This window comes from Epinephelus fuscoguttatus, linkage group LG4 (assembly GCF_011397635.1).
Source record: "Epinephelus fuscoguttatus linkage group LG4, E.fuscoguttatus.final_Chr_v1".
NCBI classification, from domain to species: Eukaryota; Metazoa; Chordata; class Actinopteri; order Perciformes; family Serranidae; genus Epinephelus; species Epinephelus fuscoguttatus.
Genome location: NC_064755.1, coordinates 40544337 through 40559641, shown reverse-complemented (window position 1 = coordinate 40559641; position 15305 = coordinate 40544337). Strand labels below are relative to the sequence as shown.

The 15305-nt window shown below is 38.7% G+C and overlaps 1 protein-coding gene across 1 annotated transcript; it reads left to right on the top strand.

Annotated features, from left to right (window-relative positions):
• Positions 1-155: 155 nt before the first annotated feature.
• Positions 156-13404, top strand: amfra (autocrine motility factor receptor a). Its single transcript, XM_049575182.1, has 13 exons — positions 156-839; positions 1602-1694; positions 2076-2240; positions 3454-3606; positions 4257-4297; positions 4389-4521; positions 6068-6201; positions 6498-6608; positions 7149-7348; positions 8175-8278; positions 8390-8527; positions 9055-9296; positions 12050-13404. The coding sequence occupies exons 1-13, from the start codon at positions 582-584 to the stop codon at positions 12198-12200; spliced, it is 1923 nt and encodes a 640-aa protein (XP_049431139.1). The 5' UTR covers positions 156-581; the 3' UTR covers positions 12201-13404.
• Positions 13405-15305: the final 1901 nt, after the last annotated feature.

Genomic DNA, 15305 nt, shown 5'->3' with positions numbered 1-15305 from the left:
AAAATGTAATGCATCGATATTCATTGCACTATTCAGCATTATATAAGAATAAACCTGCGTATAAGTGCTCAAATATAATTAAACTATCTATTTTAAAAGCTTTCATTTTGTTTTCAGATTTATTTCGAAAAACAACGGAAACGGAAGTGTTCTGTTTTGTTGCTTCCGGTATTTAAATCTGAGTTTGTCGACCTGCTCCTGTTTGACTGAGAGGCGCAATGCTAGCTGGACTAGCACTGTTTAACGTTTTTTAAAGCCACTCCAAAAGCCAAAAAATCACACGAAATGTTAAGATAGTGCCAACCGCGTTAAAAAAAAAAACGAATAAAACTGCTCGTTAAATTCAAAATATATCATCTTGTTTACAAACTAGCTAAAATGAGCTAACGTCTATGGATGCTAGGCTAGCTGGCTAACAAGCTAGCTAACGTTACTACTCAAAGTAACGTTAGCTTTGAATGTCCACAGCTGAGTGAATGGAAACGAGGTCACAGCAGAATGTGAGAGCTGTGAATGAAGCGTGTTTGTCGTGTTATGTAACAGTATAAATCTCCGTGATCAGTGTTAGCTCGGCCACCATCATGCCTTTCTTGTTCCTGGAGCGGTTCCCCTGGCCCAGTTTGCAGACGTACACGGCGCTGAGTGCTGCCCTGCTGGCCGGGACCGTCCTGACCGTCTGCTCCCTCGAGTCCAGCCCGGAGAAGACCCACAGCCAGCCGGTCCACAGCTCCAGGGTCAGCCGCTACATCAGGGATGGTGTGCAGTACCTGAGTGCAGGGTATGGAGATGTGGCTGCAGATGTTCTGGTGCACCTGCTGACTGACAGTGTCTCTGTTTGGGTGAGTGCATTCACTAACAAGCAGAGTTTAGTCAATTACATTCACTCATGTAGGTTTTTTACTTGATTATTCAGATTTTATGCAACTTAATACTCACTAATAAGATATTTAAATGGGACATCCTCCGTGGTCATCACTGAGCTAATGAGTTGGAATCCTTATTTTATTTGAAAAACTTGTCATTTATTTTCCAGAACAGGCTACTCTGTGATGCCAAGGAAATGAGGAGCAAAACTTTTCTCATGTATAGACAAAAAAATGTCTGTTGATATATTGTGTAAACTAAAATTACAAACTTATTGTGTCATAAAGATCAGCCACAATGTGGAACCATATGTGAAGTTAAATTTAAATGAATGACAAAGATCTCTATGTTCCCAGTTACGCTCAGGAGCATTACCTTTAGCCTTAGTGACCAGTAGGTTTATTGCTGTTTCAGAGCAGGACAGACTACGAAGACATAAGGGATGTACTTGTCAGTAAAATGACCTCTTTAAATGTTGATTTCTTTTGGTTGGATGAGCATGAAATACTTGAATTATGTTATAGGAGGGGAACTTTGTTGTTATTTGTTTGCTGAGCCAGGAATAGAAGGCACAGTATGCATCATCATAAAGCTGAAAACAGGTCTGCAGCTCATTTCTTTTCCCTGATGGTATGCCCTCTTGCTTCTGATTATTTTAACCTGTTTCAGGTTTGATCATGTCATCACTCTGAGCTCTCTTCAAGAGGTGACTTATTATTCTGTCTTTATGTGTGCAGGTGATGGTCAACACAGCCTGCTGTGTCCTGCTGCTGATCGCTAAACTCATCCAGTGTGTTGTGTTCGGGCCGCTCCGCGTCAGTGAAAAACAGGTCAGTGCTTCTGTTTGTGCTGTTTGCTGTTAACTGCACATTAATATTACATTCAGCTCCAGATTTTTGTTGGATGACCTGGTCTGTGATTTGGCTTTGAAAGGGAGAAGCTGCTCAGTTTTGAGCTTGTAAATTAACCCAGATAGAAACTCTAAAGTCTGGTGAAATAGTAATGTGTAAGCAAAGAAATTAAAATGGAAATAAAAAGAAAATATCAACTAAATCTGTAAACAGTGCTTCCCAATTCATCTGAATTAAGTAAATATATGGTCAAATCCAAATAAAGGTTGCTGTAAAAAAAAAAAAAAGAGAGAGAGAGAGAAGTATTCAGAATGGGTCTTTTTTTAAAATCACAAACCTGCGTTTTGTTTTCTCCTGCAGCACTTGAAGGACAAGTTCTGGAACTTCGTCTTCTACAAGTTCATCTTTGTATTTGGCGTCCTGAACGTCCAGACGGTGGAGGAGGTGGTGATGTGGTGGCTCTGGTTTGCCGTCCTGGTCTTCCTCCATCTCCTGGTTCAGCTCTGCAAGGACCGCTTTGAATATGTAATGCTCACTAAATCATACGTGTCTCTTTCTCATGATCACAGTGTTTGTAATTTTAAATGATTGTCATGTAAAACATATTGGAAAAAAAAATCAAAATGTGCAGTTTTGTCAAGATTGTGATGTTAAGAAATAGAAGTCTCCATCAGAAACATGTCACCTTATTGATTTATGTACTTTACAAAGAAGAAGAACTACTTTATTAATTCCCTTGGATAAATTTAGTTGTTTCAATTTGTTGTAGTTTTACAAGTTTTTATATACCATATATATTTTATTGGTGGAGATAGCAGCTGTTTTCAAACTCTATTTGACCATAAAGGTTGTAGTTCAAAAATATTACAAGCAGCGAGCCCCTGTAGCATCTCCTAAAATCTTCAGTGGTCAGTGATTAACCTGTTAATTAGAGTTGATTATGAGTCGCTACAGAGAAAACAAGGTACAGATGATATAGTTGTTCTTGGAGCCTTATCAGTTCTGGAGCTAAAACTGTAAAGTTTGTCCTCAGGGTGGCGCCAGAGGAAAGGTCATGACAAAATGAATTTTCGAACGGAGGATAAATTTAAAGCTCAGCAGTCAGTAAATCAAAAGTGCTCCTTCTGTTGGTGTGCAAATGGAAAATCTGCACCATGAATTAGTGAACCAAACTACAGTTATGATTTAAGCAGTGTTTAAGAGTGTTTGGTTGGTTTGCTGTAAGCATAGAAGCAGAGAAGTCTTGTCACTGAGCCCAGTTGGTGTTGAGAGAACTAAATCAGTCGCTGTCCTGAAGAGTAAAGACAGCAGAATAGCATATAGCAGAGAAACAGAAATGCTAACACATCATATACAACTCAAACATAAGGTAAATTATGAATAAAAATTTAAAATCATAAAAATATTTAGGACTTAGCTCCTGAATTAATCTGCGCTCATGTCACCTTTTCCTCACAGAGTTTAGTCGTGTTTACACTGCTGAACTTTGTGCTTTTAACTTATGATTAATGTATATAAAATGTAGTTTGATTAACAAATTCATTAATGAAGTAGAACTGAATTAAAAAAAGAAAATATATTTTTCCAAATTAATGTAAACTGATTGTTAATATAGTCAGCAATAAATTGTGACAGTTACTCCACAATTAAGTTGTATAACACCAAAACAAACTGACTAACATGGTCGTCCATTAGTTAATCTTTCTGTGTGTGTGTGTGTGTGTGTGTGTGTGTCCAGCTGTCCTTCTCTCCAACCACTCACCTGTCCAGCCATGCGCGGGTGCTGCTGCTGTTGGTGGTGCTGCTGTTGTGCTGCGGTGGTCTGGCGACTCTCTGTAGCCGCCTGGCTCGTAGTCAAGGACGCCACAACGCCGCGTTCATGGCTGCTGAGGTGAGAAACTCCCTGACACACCATCGTCACAGGATATCTGCAGGTCTCCCCAAAACAAGCTGAGAATGTTTCACAGCAAATGAACCTGAATTTAAGACATTTGATGGAGGATGTTTCTTAAACCAGTCTGCAGATTTCTTAAATGAATTCAGGACATTCTGTATCCAGTTTTCTTTAACTTTTAATTTCCTGTCGGGCCTGATGGTTTTCATTTTTGGATATTGGTGATAACTAGCATTAGGAGCAATATTTTTATTTTTTTTAAATATATTTTTATTGTTATTTTAATTTTTTAAATTTCTGCTATTTTATTTTTTATTTCTCATTGTGTGTGTTTGTATATTGTCATTTATGTCTTTTTAAAATGTACTAAAGAAAGTGTAAAAATAAATGAATAAACTGATAAACTTTTATCAGATGCGTTCAATGAGAAGGCTTTATTTATTTATTTATTTATTTATTTAACTCTTACATCTATAACATTCCAGGCTGCATTAGAGGATCTTAATTTAATTTCATTTAATTTGGACATTTGGTTTTCATATATCTCATAGATTTACTTTTCATTTGTATACATAGTCTGATAGTTTTCAGTTGTTGCATTAATTTTGATGAATAAAGTTTAAGCTGACCTTCTGTCTGTGTTCCAGTGTATGTTGGTGACTGTCAGGACGACACACGTCATGTTTCGGTAAGTGAAATAAAGATTTTCACACTTCCTGTTTGCTCATCAGACTGTTTGTTTCATCTGATGTACCTGATGTTGTTTTCCGTACCTGCAGGTACTCCCTCCACCCGTGGAACGTGAACCAGGACAGCAGCAGGGAGAATAAGTCCTCCTACGTTTACTACACAGACCTGCTGATGGAGCTGCTGCTGCTGGGCCTTGACCTGCTGCATCACATCCACATGCTGGTCAGTGCGAGGGAACTAAATTTTATTTTCTCATTATTCAGCTGGATGAGTTTTATCGTCAGGTCAGGTTCAGTTTTCTGTTCTGATTTTCTTTAGTGTGTTGTTACTTTAGGGGTGTATCTCATCTTTTATGTCAGACAGACGAAGTTAACGGTTTTAATTTTTGGTCAGTCACACTCCCATGTTTTTAAAGGTTAACATTACACATTAGTCTGGTAGACAATCCCCCAATTACCAATAATGTCATCATTGATTATTCGGTTTTCTTTTTTTTAGTCTATTTCAGTTGTTTCTGACATAGATCTAAATCACTGATGTACTGTTGTAGTTTATTATTTTAAGTAAGATGAAGTACTGAGGACAAAGTCCCTAAATACATGAAGAGAAGTGGTTCAGTCACAAGTTCTGTGTTTATCTGACAGTATTGTAAAGTGTGTGAGCAGCAAAGTCACAGTGACTGCAGCAGAGAGCAGATATTTCTAAAGGTGTCATTGTTATTCGCCAATAATGCTGCATATTTTTTAACATTTTTTCCACATTAGTGAAGCTGCTTCTGCCTCTCTTTTTTTAAAGTGCCAAATTATTTGGTAGTTTAAAAAAAAAAACATTTTTACCTTATTTATATTATTTATTGCTGCTGTTATTTTGTATATATGAATATAATATAAGAAAAAATAAATCACCTTTCAATCAAATTTATACATTTATGTATTTTTTATCTAAAATTTCTTATATTTTTGTAATTTAGTTAGATATAGACAGAATAAGTAGTTATTTTTAATGTATATTTTTTTGATTATTTAATAAAATAAATTGACCCAGTTGATCACCTTCTCAATCAAGTCTCTATCCACACTATGTCTCACTGCATAGAGACCCCGTCTCATGCAACAACACTTCAAACCAATGAGAAAAACTCCGAACTCAAACCGTTAAATGAGACTTAAACTACCTGTGAAATTAAAACATGAAGTCTTCTGGAAGGTCTCAGAGAGTTTCCAGCAGCAAGGCAGAGACTCAAACTAAGTCCTCAGATTTAAATGTACAAATATGGCAGAACTGAAAATAGTTCCAGACAGAAAACTGTTGAAATAAAAGTGAATTTATGTTGCCACAGAGCAGGTTTGGTTTTGGGTCTTATGGTAAAAGTGAAGCATCGTTACCCGCGCACTGCTGACACTGTTACTAAGTTAATTAAGTTTTTTAATTAACCAACCAATTACAAAACTGAATTTAAGGGTCCGGTGCAGGAAATAGGGGCATCTGTTGGCAGAAATGGTATGCAATATTCATGACTGTGTTTTCATTAGTGAATACTCACCTAAAAATAAGAATCGTTATTAGAATGAACTGTTTATATCTACATATGGAGCAGGTCATGGTCTGGGCTGTGCAACATTTTGGAAAAGATTAGGTTGGTTGCAAATCTGCAAACCTCACAGCTGAAAATCACTGAACCCTGCACACTGGACCTTGAACATTTTGTTAACCAGAGTAATCTCTATCTGTCTCTGTCATGTGAATTCCTTCTCTGTGTCTCTCCCAGCTCTTCAGTAACATCTGGCTGTCCATGGCGAGTCTGGTGATCTTCATGCAGCTTCGTTTCCTCGTTCAGGAGGTTCAGAAGAGAATCCGCCGCCACCAGAACTACCTGCGAGTCCTGCGCAACATGGAGACCCGGTCAGTACTGCAGCGGTGTCACAGCATCAGACTATCAATGTGTCAGACAATCACAGTCAGATTATTAGTGCTGGAGATGCATCGATCCAGCTGCTCACTCTGTACAGATTCTCATACTTCAGTTCAATACCAGTGCTCTCTTTTTCCCAAAATTTAAAATCCGTATATGTCAATGTGCTGTTGGAAAGAGGCCAGAGAATGCTACATACATCGACAAAAAAAGAACCTGTATGTATGTGATTTTAAATCTGTCTATCATGTAAAAGAAGCACACTGTATGTTTCATTGTTTTCCAGGTTTCCTGTGGCGTCTGCAGATGAACTGGCAGCCAATAACGATGACTGTGCGATCTGCTGGGATGTGATGAGTTCAGCTCGGAAACTTCCCTGCGGTCACCTCTTCCACAGGTCAGTACGAGCAGCAGTGGAGGAAGTACTCAGATCTTTTACTTTAGTTAATTTAACAATAACACCATGTAGGTGTGTCTAGGTTGCACTCGAAAGTGTGTGTAAAATCACAAGTAGAAGTTCTGCATTCAAAACCTAACTGAAGTAAAAGTACAAAAGTGTTTGCTTGAAAATATATACTTAAGTATATCATTAATATATAAATACTGCAGGGTAGCTTGTGATTTCCCCGTGGGATTAATGTTTTCAAAAATATTGATTTATCGATTCATATCAATTCTGAATAAGGGATGCGTACATCTAAATGTGCTACAGGGAAACATTATGATGACAAGTTTAAATAATGGAAAAAATAAATGTGCCTTAGGAGTCATTACAATAATGAGATACAGTAAATAACTGTTGAACATAATGATGAGATATAATGAAGGAAAATTGAATTTACTTTCATGCGTGAATCACTGAGATGTGACTTTTACTGACAGGCGAACGTTTTAATAAACACTGATTGTTTAACGCTGAGTGTTTGTGTGTCCTCAGCTTGTGTCTGCGCTCCTGGCTTGAACAGGACACGTCATGTCCAACATGCCGGATGTCTCTGAACATCGGTGAAGAGGGAGGAGGAGGACGTGTGGAGAGGGAAACCAGGGAGGCTGCCGCTGCTGACAACGTGGCTGCTGTTCCTGGAGCCGACGCTCGGCCGCACCTCAACCAGCTCAACCACTTCTTCCACTTCGATGGTGAGACAGTGAACGACACATCTGGTGACTTTTATCAGTTCCTCTTCTCGTCCATTGTCTTTTATATTGTCTGTAGTCAGACTAACAGCTCTGTGATGTTCTTAGAAAACAAAATTGTTAGATTGGTGAAAAGAAATGCTCAACTTCCAGTGTGACAGCATGTTAAAGGCATAGTTCAGTGCTCCACTAATTGAATCTATGACAGTAAAGGGAAATATTTGTACGGTAAATATGAAACTGAAGCCAGCAGATGATTAGCTTAGCATAAAGACTGATGGCAGCGGGAACAGCTAGGGCAGCATGGCTCTGTCCCAAGTTAAAAAATAAACATACAACACCTGCAAAGCTCAGTAATGTATCCATATCTCGTGTTTATTTTTCTGCGCACAAACAGAAATGTAAAAAATAACGAGAGTTTTGTGTACAATGACATCTCTGACTTAGATATGTGTGGCATTGATCTTCTCATCTAACTCTGAGCCAGAAAATGTTTTTGATGTCACTCAAAAGATAGCGAGTATCTGACTATCACTATCCTCATTCATATTTTAAGAGGCTACAAATTATATTTAGCCAGAAAATAAACCTTAAAAGCTGCAAATCAGAACAGAAGTACAGAGAGTTGTTGCATAGAGATGACACACCGTCTCATCTAGTTGCATTGCTGTGAAGTGGACATCCATATTTGAATCATTGTGGACTGTGATGACACATATGAGTCTGGACAGACATAGATGGAAACTGTAGCTGCAGCTTGGAGGAGGAACACAACCACGAGGCAGTAAGTTTAGTTTTTCTCTGACCTTTGACCTTGCTGTGTTCCCAGGTTCTCGCATTGCCAGCTGGTTGCCCAGTTTCTCAGTGGAAGTTATGGCCACCACCAACTTTCTGGGCATTGCACCGGCCAACCCGTCGCAGATCAACACCATGGTGAGTTCACAGAGGACAAGCTGGCGTCCTGCAGCATTACCAGAGAATCTAATCTCTCCTGCTGAGAGTGGAACAGGTCACTGAGGTCAGGAGTGTCTGTCTGTGTCTCAGGCTCAGCAGATCCAGGAGATGTTTCCTCAGGTTCCTCTCCAGCTGATCCTGCAGGACCTGGAGATCACTCGATCCCTCGAGGTCACCACCGACAACATCCTGGAGGGACGAGTCCAGACCGCCGCCGCCCCGCCACTGGTCAGTCTCAGTCAAAGTCTCATTGAGTTCTTTATTCATCATATACATAACGGTTACACAGAATCAGTTCATAGCAATGAAAATCGTAAGTCTTAGGTTCCCTCCAATAATTCTCATTAATATATATGAAAAAGAAAAAGATCATGCACATAAAAACAATATTAAAATCTAAACATAAAAAAATGCCAGTGAAAATAAAGGATAACACATAACCTAATTAAAATATGAAATAAAGTAAATTTGATTGTAATTGCAAAAATATTAAACTGTATCGTACGATGGCCCTGAGAGCTCAGTGCAAATTAAGAAACCACAAATCTATACAGAAACGTGCTGCAAGTAACATGTATTTGTTTATTTCTAAACGCTTTGCAGGTTTCCTTACATCAATGTTTTCTTAATTTGCCATAGCATTTACCTTGAAAAATCTTGAATAGTACAGAAGGTTGTTTAATTTTTAATATCGGACGTAAACCAGCCGCGTTTCCGCAAACAACCATGTTTGAAACAGTTTCCTCTCTCGTCAGGTCTTTGAGCAGCAGGTCATACAGGTGACTCCTCCACCTGAGGACGAGGCCGCAGCCAGCAGCGAGTCAGAGCAGGGCGGCGGTGATGAGACGGAGGAGGAAGATGAGGAGGAGAAGCAGATTTCTGTGGAGGAGAAGATGGATGATGATGATGACGTGGAGGTTCGGTTTTCTTCATCGGCGGAGCAGCGACAGAAGCTTCTGCTGCAGAGGAGGGAGCAGCTGCTGCAGCGAGCACGCAGGTACCGAAGAGTCACCTTTACTGCTCCCTGAACATGAGAGGGGAGTGACTTCAGCTTTCATAGTACTTCTGCACAGTATCTTGAATACAGATTTAAGTATTGGGACTTAAAAAACATTTCATCTTTTTTGATGAACATAATTTGCCTCGGACACAAAAAGAAATTCTAGCAAGGACTGATGATTTGTTAACGTAGTTTTAAACCTCTGAGGTGAATATGCTTCTGTCGCTCAGTCGGCTTTGAGGGTTAACATAGTGCTCCTCTCTGCACCAACAGCTCCTCTCGTTTGCCATTTAGGAGTTTTCCAAGTTTTGTAACTTCGCCTCAGCTGCTAATTATCTCCAACATTGATGAATCTCTGAGCTGTGGCTTCATTAGTGAAACCACAGCGGTGACATTTTGTGTTTTAGCCCATTTACTACAAATCACCTGCAATTTGCATGCTGGGAGGGTTTTTTTTATATCAGGAGCAGTTGTTAGGTTTCTCTTCTTCCTAGCAGGCAGCTGTTGGCTTCAGTTCACATCAGTTCGTTGTTAAAATCAACTCACAGAGACTCTGCAGATAGATAATCCATCACAGTGAACGTCCTGCTCAGTTCGATCTGACCATAGTTTTATGTTTGCAGGCAGTGTCATTAAATCTCACCTCAAAATCCATTTTTATAGATCTGCCTTCCTGCTTTTACCTTTTATTTCTTCTTATTTTATTCACTCTGTCGTCCCCTTTTTACGGTCTTACGTCTCTATTTGTCATAATATTATGTCAGTATATATTACATGTATATTAGTTTTATTTTCTTATGGATATTTTTATGGTTATCCATAAACCAACAATGTGTTTTATTTTCTTTCCCCTCACCTGCCAAATTAAATTGTTATATTTTTATTAATATTACATGGTAAGAGTAAAATGGAGTGGATTGTTTTGCCTCGACACACAAAACTTTAATTCAGATGCCAAACATTGTCGTTAAAATCAAACCCAGAAGACAGAGTGATGGTGGACGTAGGGCAAATTAAATCTGGATTTTTATGTCACTGAAAAGCAAACTGCCTGACTGCTAAATCTTAAGTGATGGATTTTAAAGTTGCTCCATCTTTAAATATTTTTTAAAAACAATCTGTGTTTACAGGTAATTCAGCAGAAGATAGTGATCTCTGACAAAAAATAAAACTGAGATGATGGTCACTGTGTCTGGTAACGAATCAAGGAAGTTTCTAAATAAAGTTCATTTTCAGCTCAATATTTGAGCTTCGAGAGTCATGAAACTTTATTCTATCAATCTGTTATAGTTATTACGTAGATTTATAGATTAATTAAATTGACAAATATCAGTAAGAACCAAAATGTGAAACCAGCTGCTGCCTGTGCATTAGGAAACTGTCAAATCTAAATTTCTGTTTAATGATTGGTCAGAGCGTACTGTAAAATCTGAAACAGCTTTATATTAGAAAATACTTTTAAATCATATTTTAGTAAGAAGCCTTTTCCTACATGCTGCTTTTTTAATTTGCTGTTGATACAAAATCCAGTGGTTCCCAACTGATGGGTCACGGTCCAAAAGTGGGTCAAGTTTGTAAAAAAACACACTTTATATTATAGTGAATTTCTGGTACAGAGCTTTTATTTATTATATTTTATTTTATTTTTATTTTATTATAAGTGCTGTTTCCTGCTGTAGAGTGAGTGATTAACAAGTGACAGCCACTTAACAGAGACAGCAAACTAGCTCAACGACATGGTCAAACCCAAATGTGATGCTTAGTGTATCAAACTGAGTGGACCTTTAACCAGTGACTGGACCCCGTGGCTGGACCAGTTGGAAACCACTGCATTAATCCATCAGTACAACAGAGTCACGTTACACTCGCCACTCCTCTCAAATCAGTTTCTCTTCAGCAGTTAATCTAACTCCAGTCTGTTCAACGTTGCTGTTATTTTGAACAGTGTCAACACTTCCTGCACAGATGTTTCACATTAAAAGCCTTTCAGTGCCTCAAAGGCAACGACTGCATCCAAATGTTCGGACTTCACCACATTTGCGCCTTAGTACGTACGAGTGAAGTCCACAAGGGCTCAGTCCGCAAGTCCAGAGGGTGGACATTTGGATTCAGTCAGTAAAAGCTACCTTTTCTGGTCAGCTTTTAATTTGAAATGTCAGCCCTTACAGGACGTTGCGATAATAACAAATTCGACCAATCCCCCATGAAATCTGGGTGACTTTGAAATTTTGTCCAATCACTGCAACTCGTCAGCAAATTTGACCAATAATGGTCGTTTCCCACATGTTTCACCATCATTTCCCCCGCATAACGTCCTCAGACTCACTGTCTTGTTTCTGGTTGCGACGATGCAGACGTGCGACACGAACCTCTCGCATTTACCAACAAAAATGACTGCTAAAGACTGTTCAAGGCAATTCACTTATGTTCTGCACGAGGAGCAGCAGCTGTAAATCAGGCTGCAACAATCTCAATGTGAAACCCTGGAGGCACTGAAATCTGTGCAGAACGTGTTGAGCTGTGTTGATGGTAGCTTCACAATGATCAGCAAAAAAGACAAAGTAGAACAGATTAAAACTAATCAGTGAATGAAAAGTATCTGATCGAAAGAGGGAGTGGTGAATATAAAATGACAAGCCACTTATTATTTAATTATCTAAATTATGTGCAATTTTAAGTCAAAAGGTAAATACATGTAAATATAAAGCAGCTGATGGTCCTTTACCTGTAAACTTTACTTTCGTCTGCAGGGACTATCTGACCAGGAACACCAGCTCCAACAACCCTGACTCCTCCCTGGACAGCAACACTTTGACCTCTGACCCCGTCAACCTGCGACGAGAAACATTAGCATCAGCAGCAGAACGGCGTCTGCAGAGACAGTCTGACTCCGCCCTCTGAGACCAGACAGGAAATGGGGTAGTTTAACTGGTGAGGAAGTTTTTAATCGTCTGTGACTGCGTTTTTATACCTGAACTACAAGGAACTTTCATCAACTGGTGCGAGGACCCTACTGAAATGCAAGGAATTATTGTTATTTATGCAAATGAATCACATTTTTGAGGGACTGAAGATGCTTGAAAACTCACAGAACTTTGCACACGCATCAGAACTGGTGAGGAACTTGATATTTTATGGGTCTCATGCTCAGGTGAGACAAAATGGCTTGATAGCGCCCCCCTACAATAAGTTTTTTTCAGTGAAGAAGAAATTTGGCACTTGTAACATCCTAAGACTGAAAAAAAGTCAGCTACTTCAAATTTAATGTATAATTTTAGTGTATTTCTGGCCACTTTCAGGCGCTGCACTTTAACAAACTCCTCCTAATCAGATCAACTTCAGATTTGGTCGATACAATCTTAAGACCTTTGTGATGTAAAGTTGTAAAGAAGTTTGACTTTTCATGGAATGATGCTGGCATGGCGTGGCGGCCATTTTGCTTGTTTTGCCATGAAACAAGAAATTGATGTAACTTGAGTTACATTGTCCATCTGCCCCAAATTTCACGGCCTGAGCACATCTGTAAATCACCAATGAAATACCAAAACTAAAATAGTAAAAACCAACTTTGGGTCAAATTAACTGCGCCACCTTCTGGTAACCGTAAGTCAGCCTTGTGTGACAAACATTCTATTTACATTCAATTTACATTGTGCGCTCCACACTTGATAAACAGCAACTGGTGTGTTTGTTGCATGATCTCTAGCTCAGCCTAGTGGACACAGAAAGTGATGCAGAATTTGCAATCCAGTATTTCCAGTGCCATGCACTGAAAAGACGTCTAAACAGTGTTTGACAGTTGTGTAAATTCACAGCTGTGTGAACCAGCGTCTTGCCAACACCTGCAACATGCAGGAAGGTGCAAGGTACCGTTCAGCGCTGTTTGCAGCTTTAATTTTGTGTTGATTTTTGGCGGCCCCTGCTGGCAGAAGTCATAGTGTTTCCATGGGCACCACCGCATCATGTTGTAAAGGTCTTGATGTGGGGAAGCGCGTGAATTTGTTTTTGAAGCAAGTGAAAGAAAGATGCAACTGACTTTGAATGCTGTTTTTCTTTTTTAAAGGTCGACGCCACCTGCGTTTTTTTTTTTTCAGTTTTTTTTTTTCAAATGGAAACACTGAGTTAGCCATTAGCAGAAAGCGATGACGAGAGAGCTGCTGATAATAATAATAACTGAAAGGGTTTGCTCTGATTGTTTTACGTGGTCTTGCCAGGCACTTATCCATTTTCAGTGTATGACACAGAGTAATTGGTGGTCAGCACACACCCAGTTTGGAGAAGTGGTCAGAGAACCCAATCTGTTATCGATGCCTTCTTCAAAGCCAGCAGACTCCTTTGAATAAAACAGTAATTTTACCTCACCGAACACAGCAGTCGCTGGTCGACCGCTGCCTCCATCAGCTAGTTTGATAATATGTGAGTTTTGAATCTGAACTAATGTGGCGTCCACACACAGCAGTAGCGTCCATGCTGGTCAGGGGTTAAGCACAAGAGCTAATTTTTGACATCCATAACACACAATACTGTGGGAGTAGGGGATTTATATGTAGCAACGTCATCGTGCAGAAACCTGTCAGGTCACATGGGGAATCATTTTCAGAAGGGCTGAGGAAAATAGCGTTTTACTGCTAAAACATACGTAGTTTAAATAACTATTGTTGAAAGAGCGACTAATGTTGACTTGTGTTTTCGCCCATCACTGTTCATATTAGCTTTTTTTGTTCTTCAGTCAATTCTTTTCTTTTTCTTTGATGATCCTGCCTCAGTATCATCGGCCATTACCACAAAAAAATAACATCAAGAATAAATTCTACAAAGAAAAATCTAACGTACGACTTACTGCCAATCTTCACCTGAGAAAATGCAAACATAGGCTCTTTAGTGTGATTTGGTGTGGAACCTGACCGGCACAGGTATTAGGAACAACTATACAGAAACAGCTGTTGGTCTTTTTTGCTTATGTAACTCGTGTACAAGCATCAGTATTAAACTGAGACTGTTTCATAACCAGTTAAAAACCTCTTGTGTCTGATTCCCCCTCTGCTGATGCCAAGAGGTGATTACACTTTTATTAAATGACAACTTAGAATCCTCCAGGTTCTGTTTCCACAGCAAAAGCTGCACGTTTAATGAGCGAGGCTGCTGTTCAGACCGTCCTCCAGTAAAGAAATTGATCTCTGAAGACAGGAAGCTGCACAGATCGGATCAGATCAGCATTAACTTCAAATCTGAGATTTTGAGATAAACTCCAAGTTCAATAACAACATCCTGCTTTATTTTCCTCTAAATTAATCTCTCTGCGTCCTCTAAGGTGGATCCATCCTAATATCCTAATGTTTCAAATATCTGGACAGACTGATAACAGTGTTATTGATCAGCTGATGTTCAACTTTCAACAAGGTTTTTTCAAAATTCCCTACAGGTGTTTGTGCTGATGTAAATGATGTTTAAAAGAAAAGTGCTGGGACTGATAGAAAATGTGTTTTTGTGTTCTAAAATGTTACACTGTTTAACTGTGTTTTGTTTTGTCACAGCAAAAATGTTCATGTTTTTTTGTCATTTTCTTTAAAACAAAAAAAAACATGTTAAATTGTAAAAATATACAAGAGTCTTTTACACAGTTTCACATCACATACTGGAAATTAATATTCTCAATTAACAACAATGACATTATTTGTTTATTTAAGAGGTTGACTTTTCCTTTAATCTTATTATTTAATTGTTAATTATATTTAATGCCTGGTTTTAAAACGACAAGTAGTATTTGATCATTTCAGATGACTCACGATGAATTAAGTGTAGAATTTGTCTTTCAGTGGGGTATGTTAGTTTTAACATTTGAAATTGTATTATTTATTTTGTTAGAATAACTCTGCATGAAGATTTTGTGTCTTCTCAAATGTTCACACTGGTTGTAATGATCTGCACTTTGTTCCTGTTTACAGATTGTATATGTACTTTTGCATTTTGTACAAGTGTTTAAAATGAAAAAAAAAAAAGTTGCAC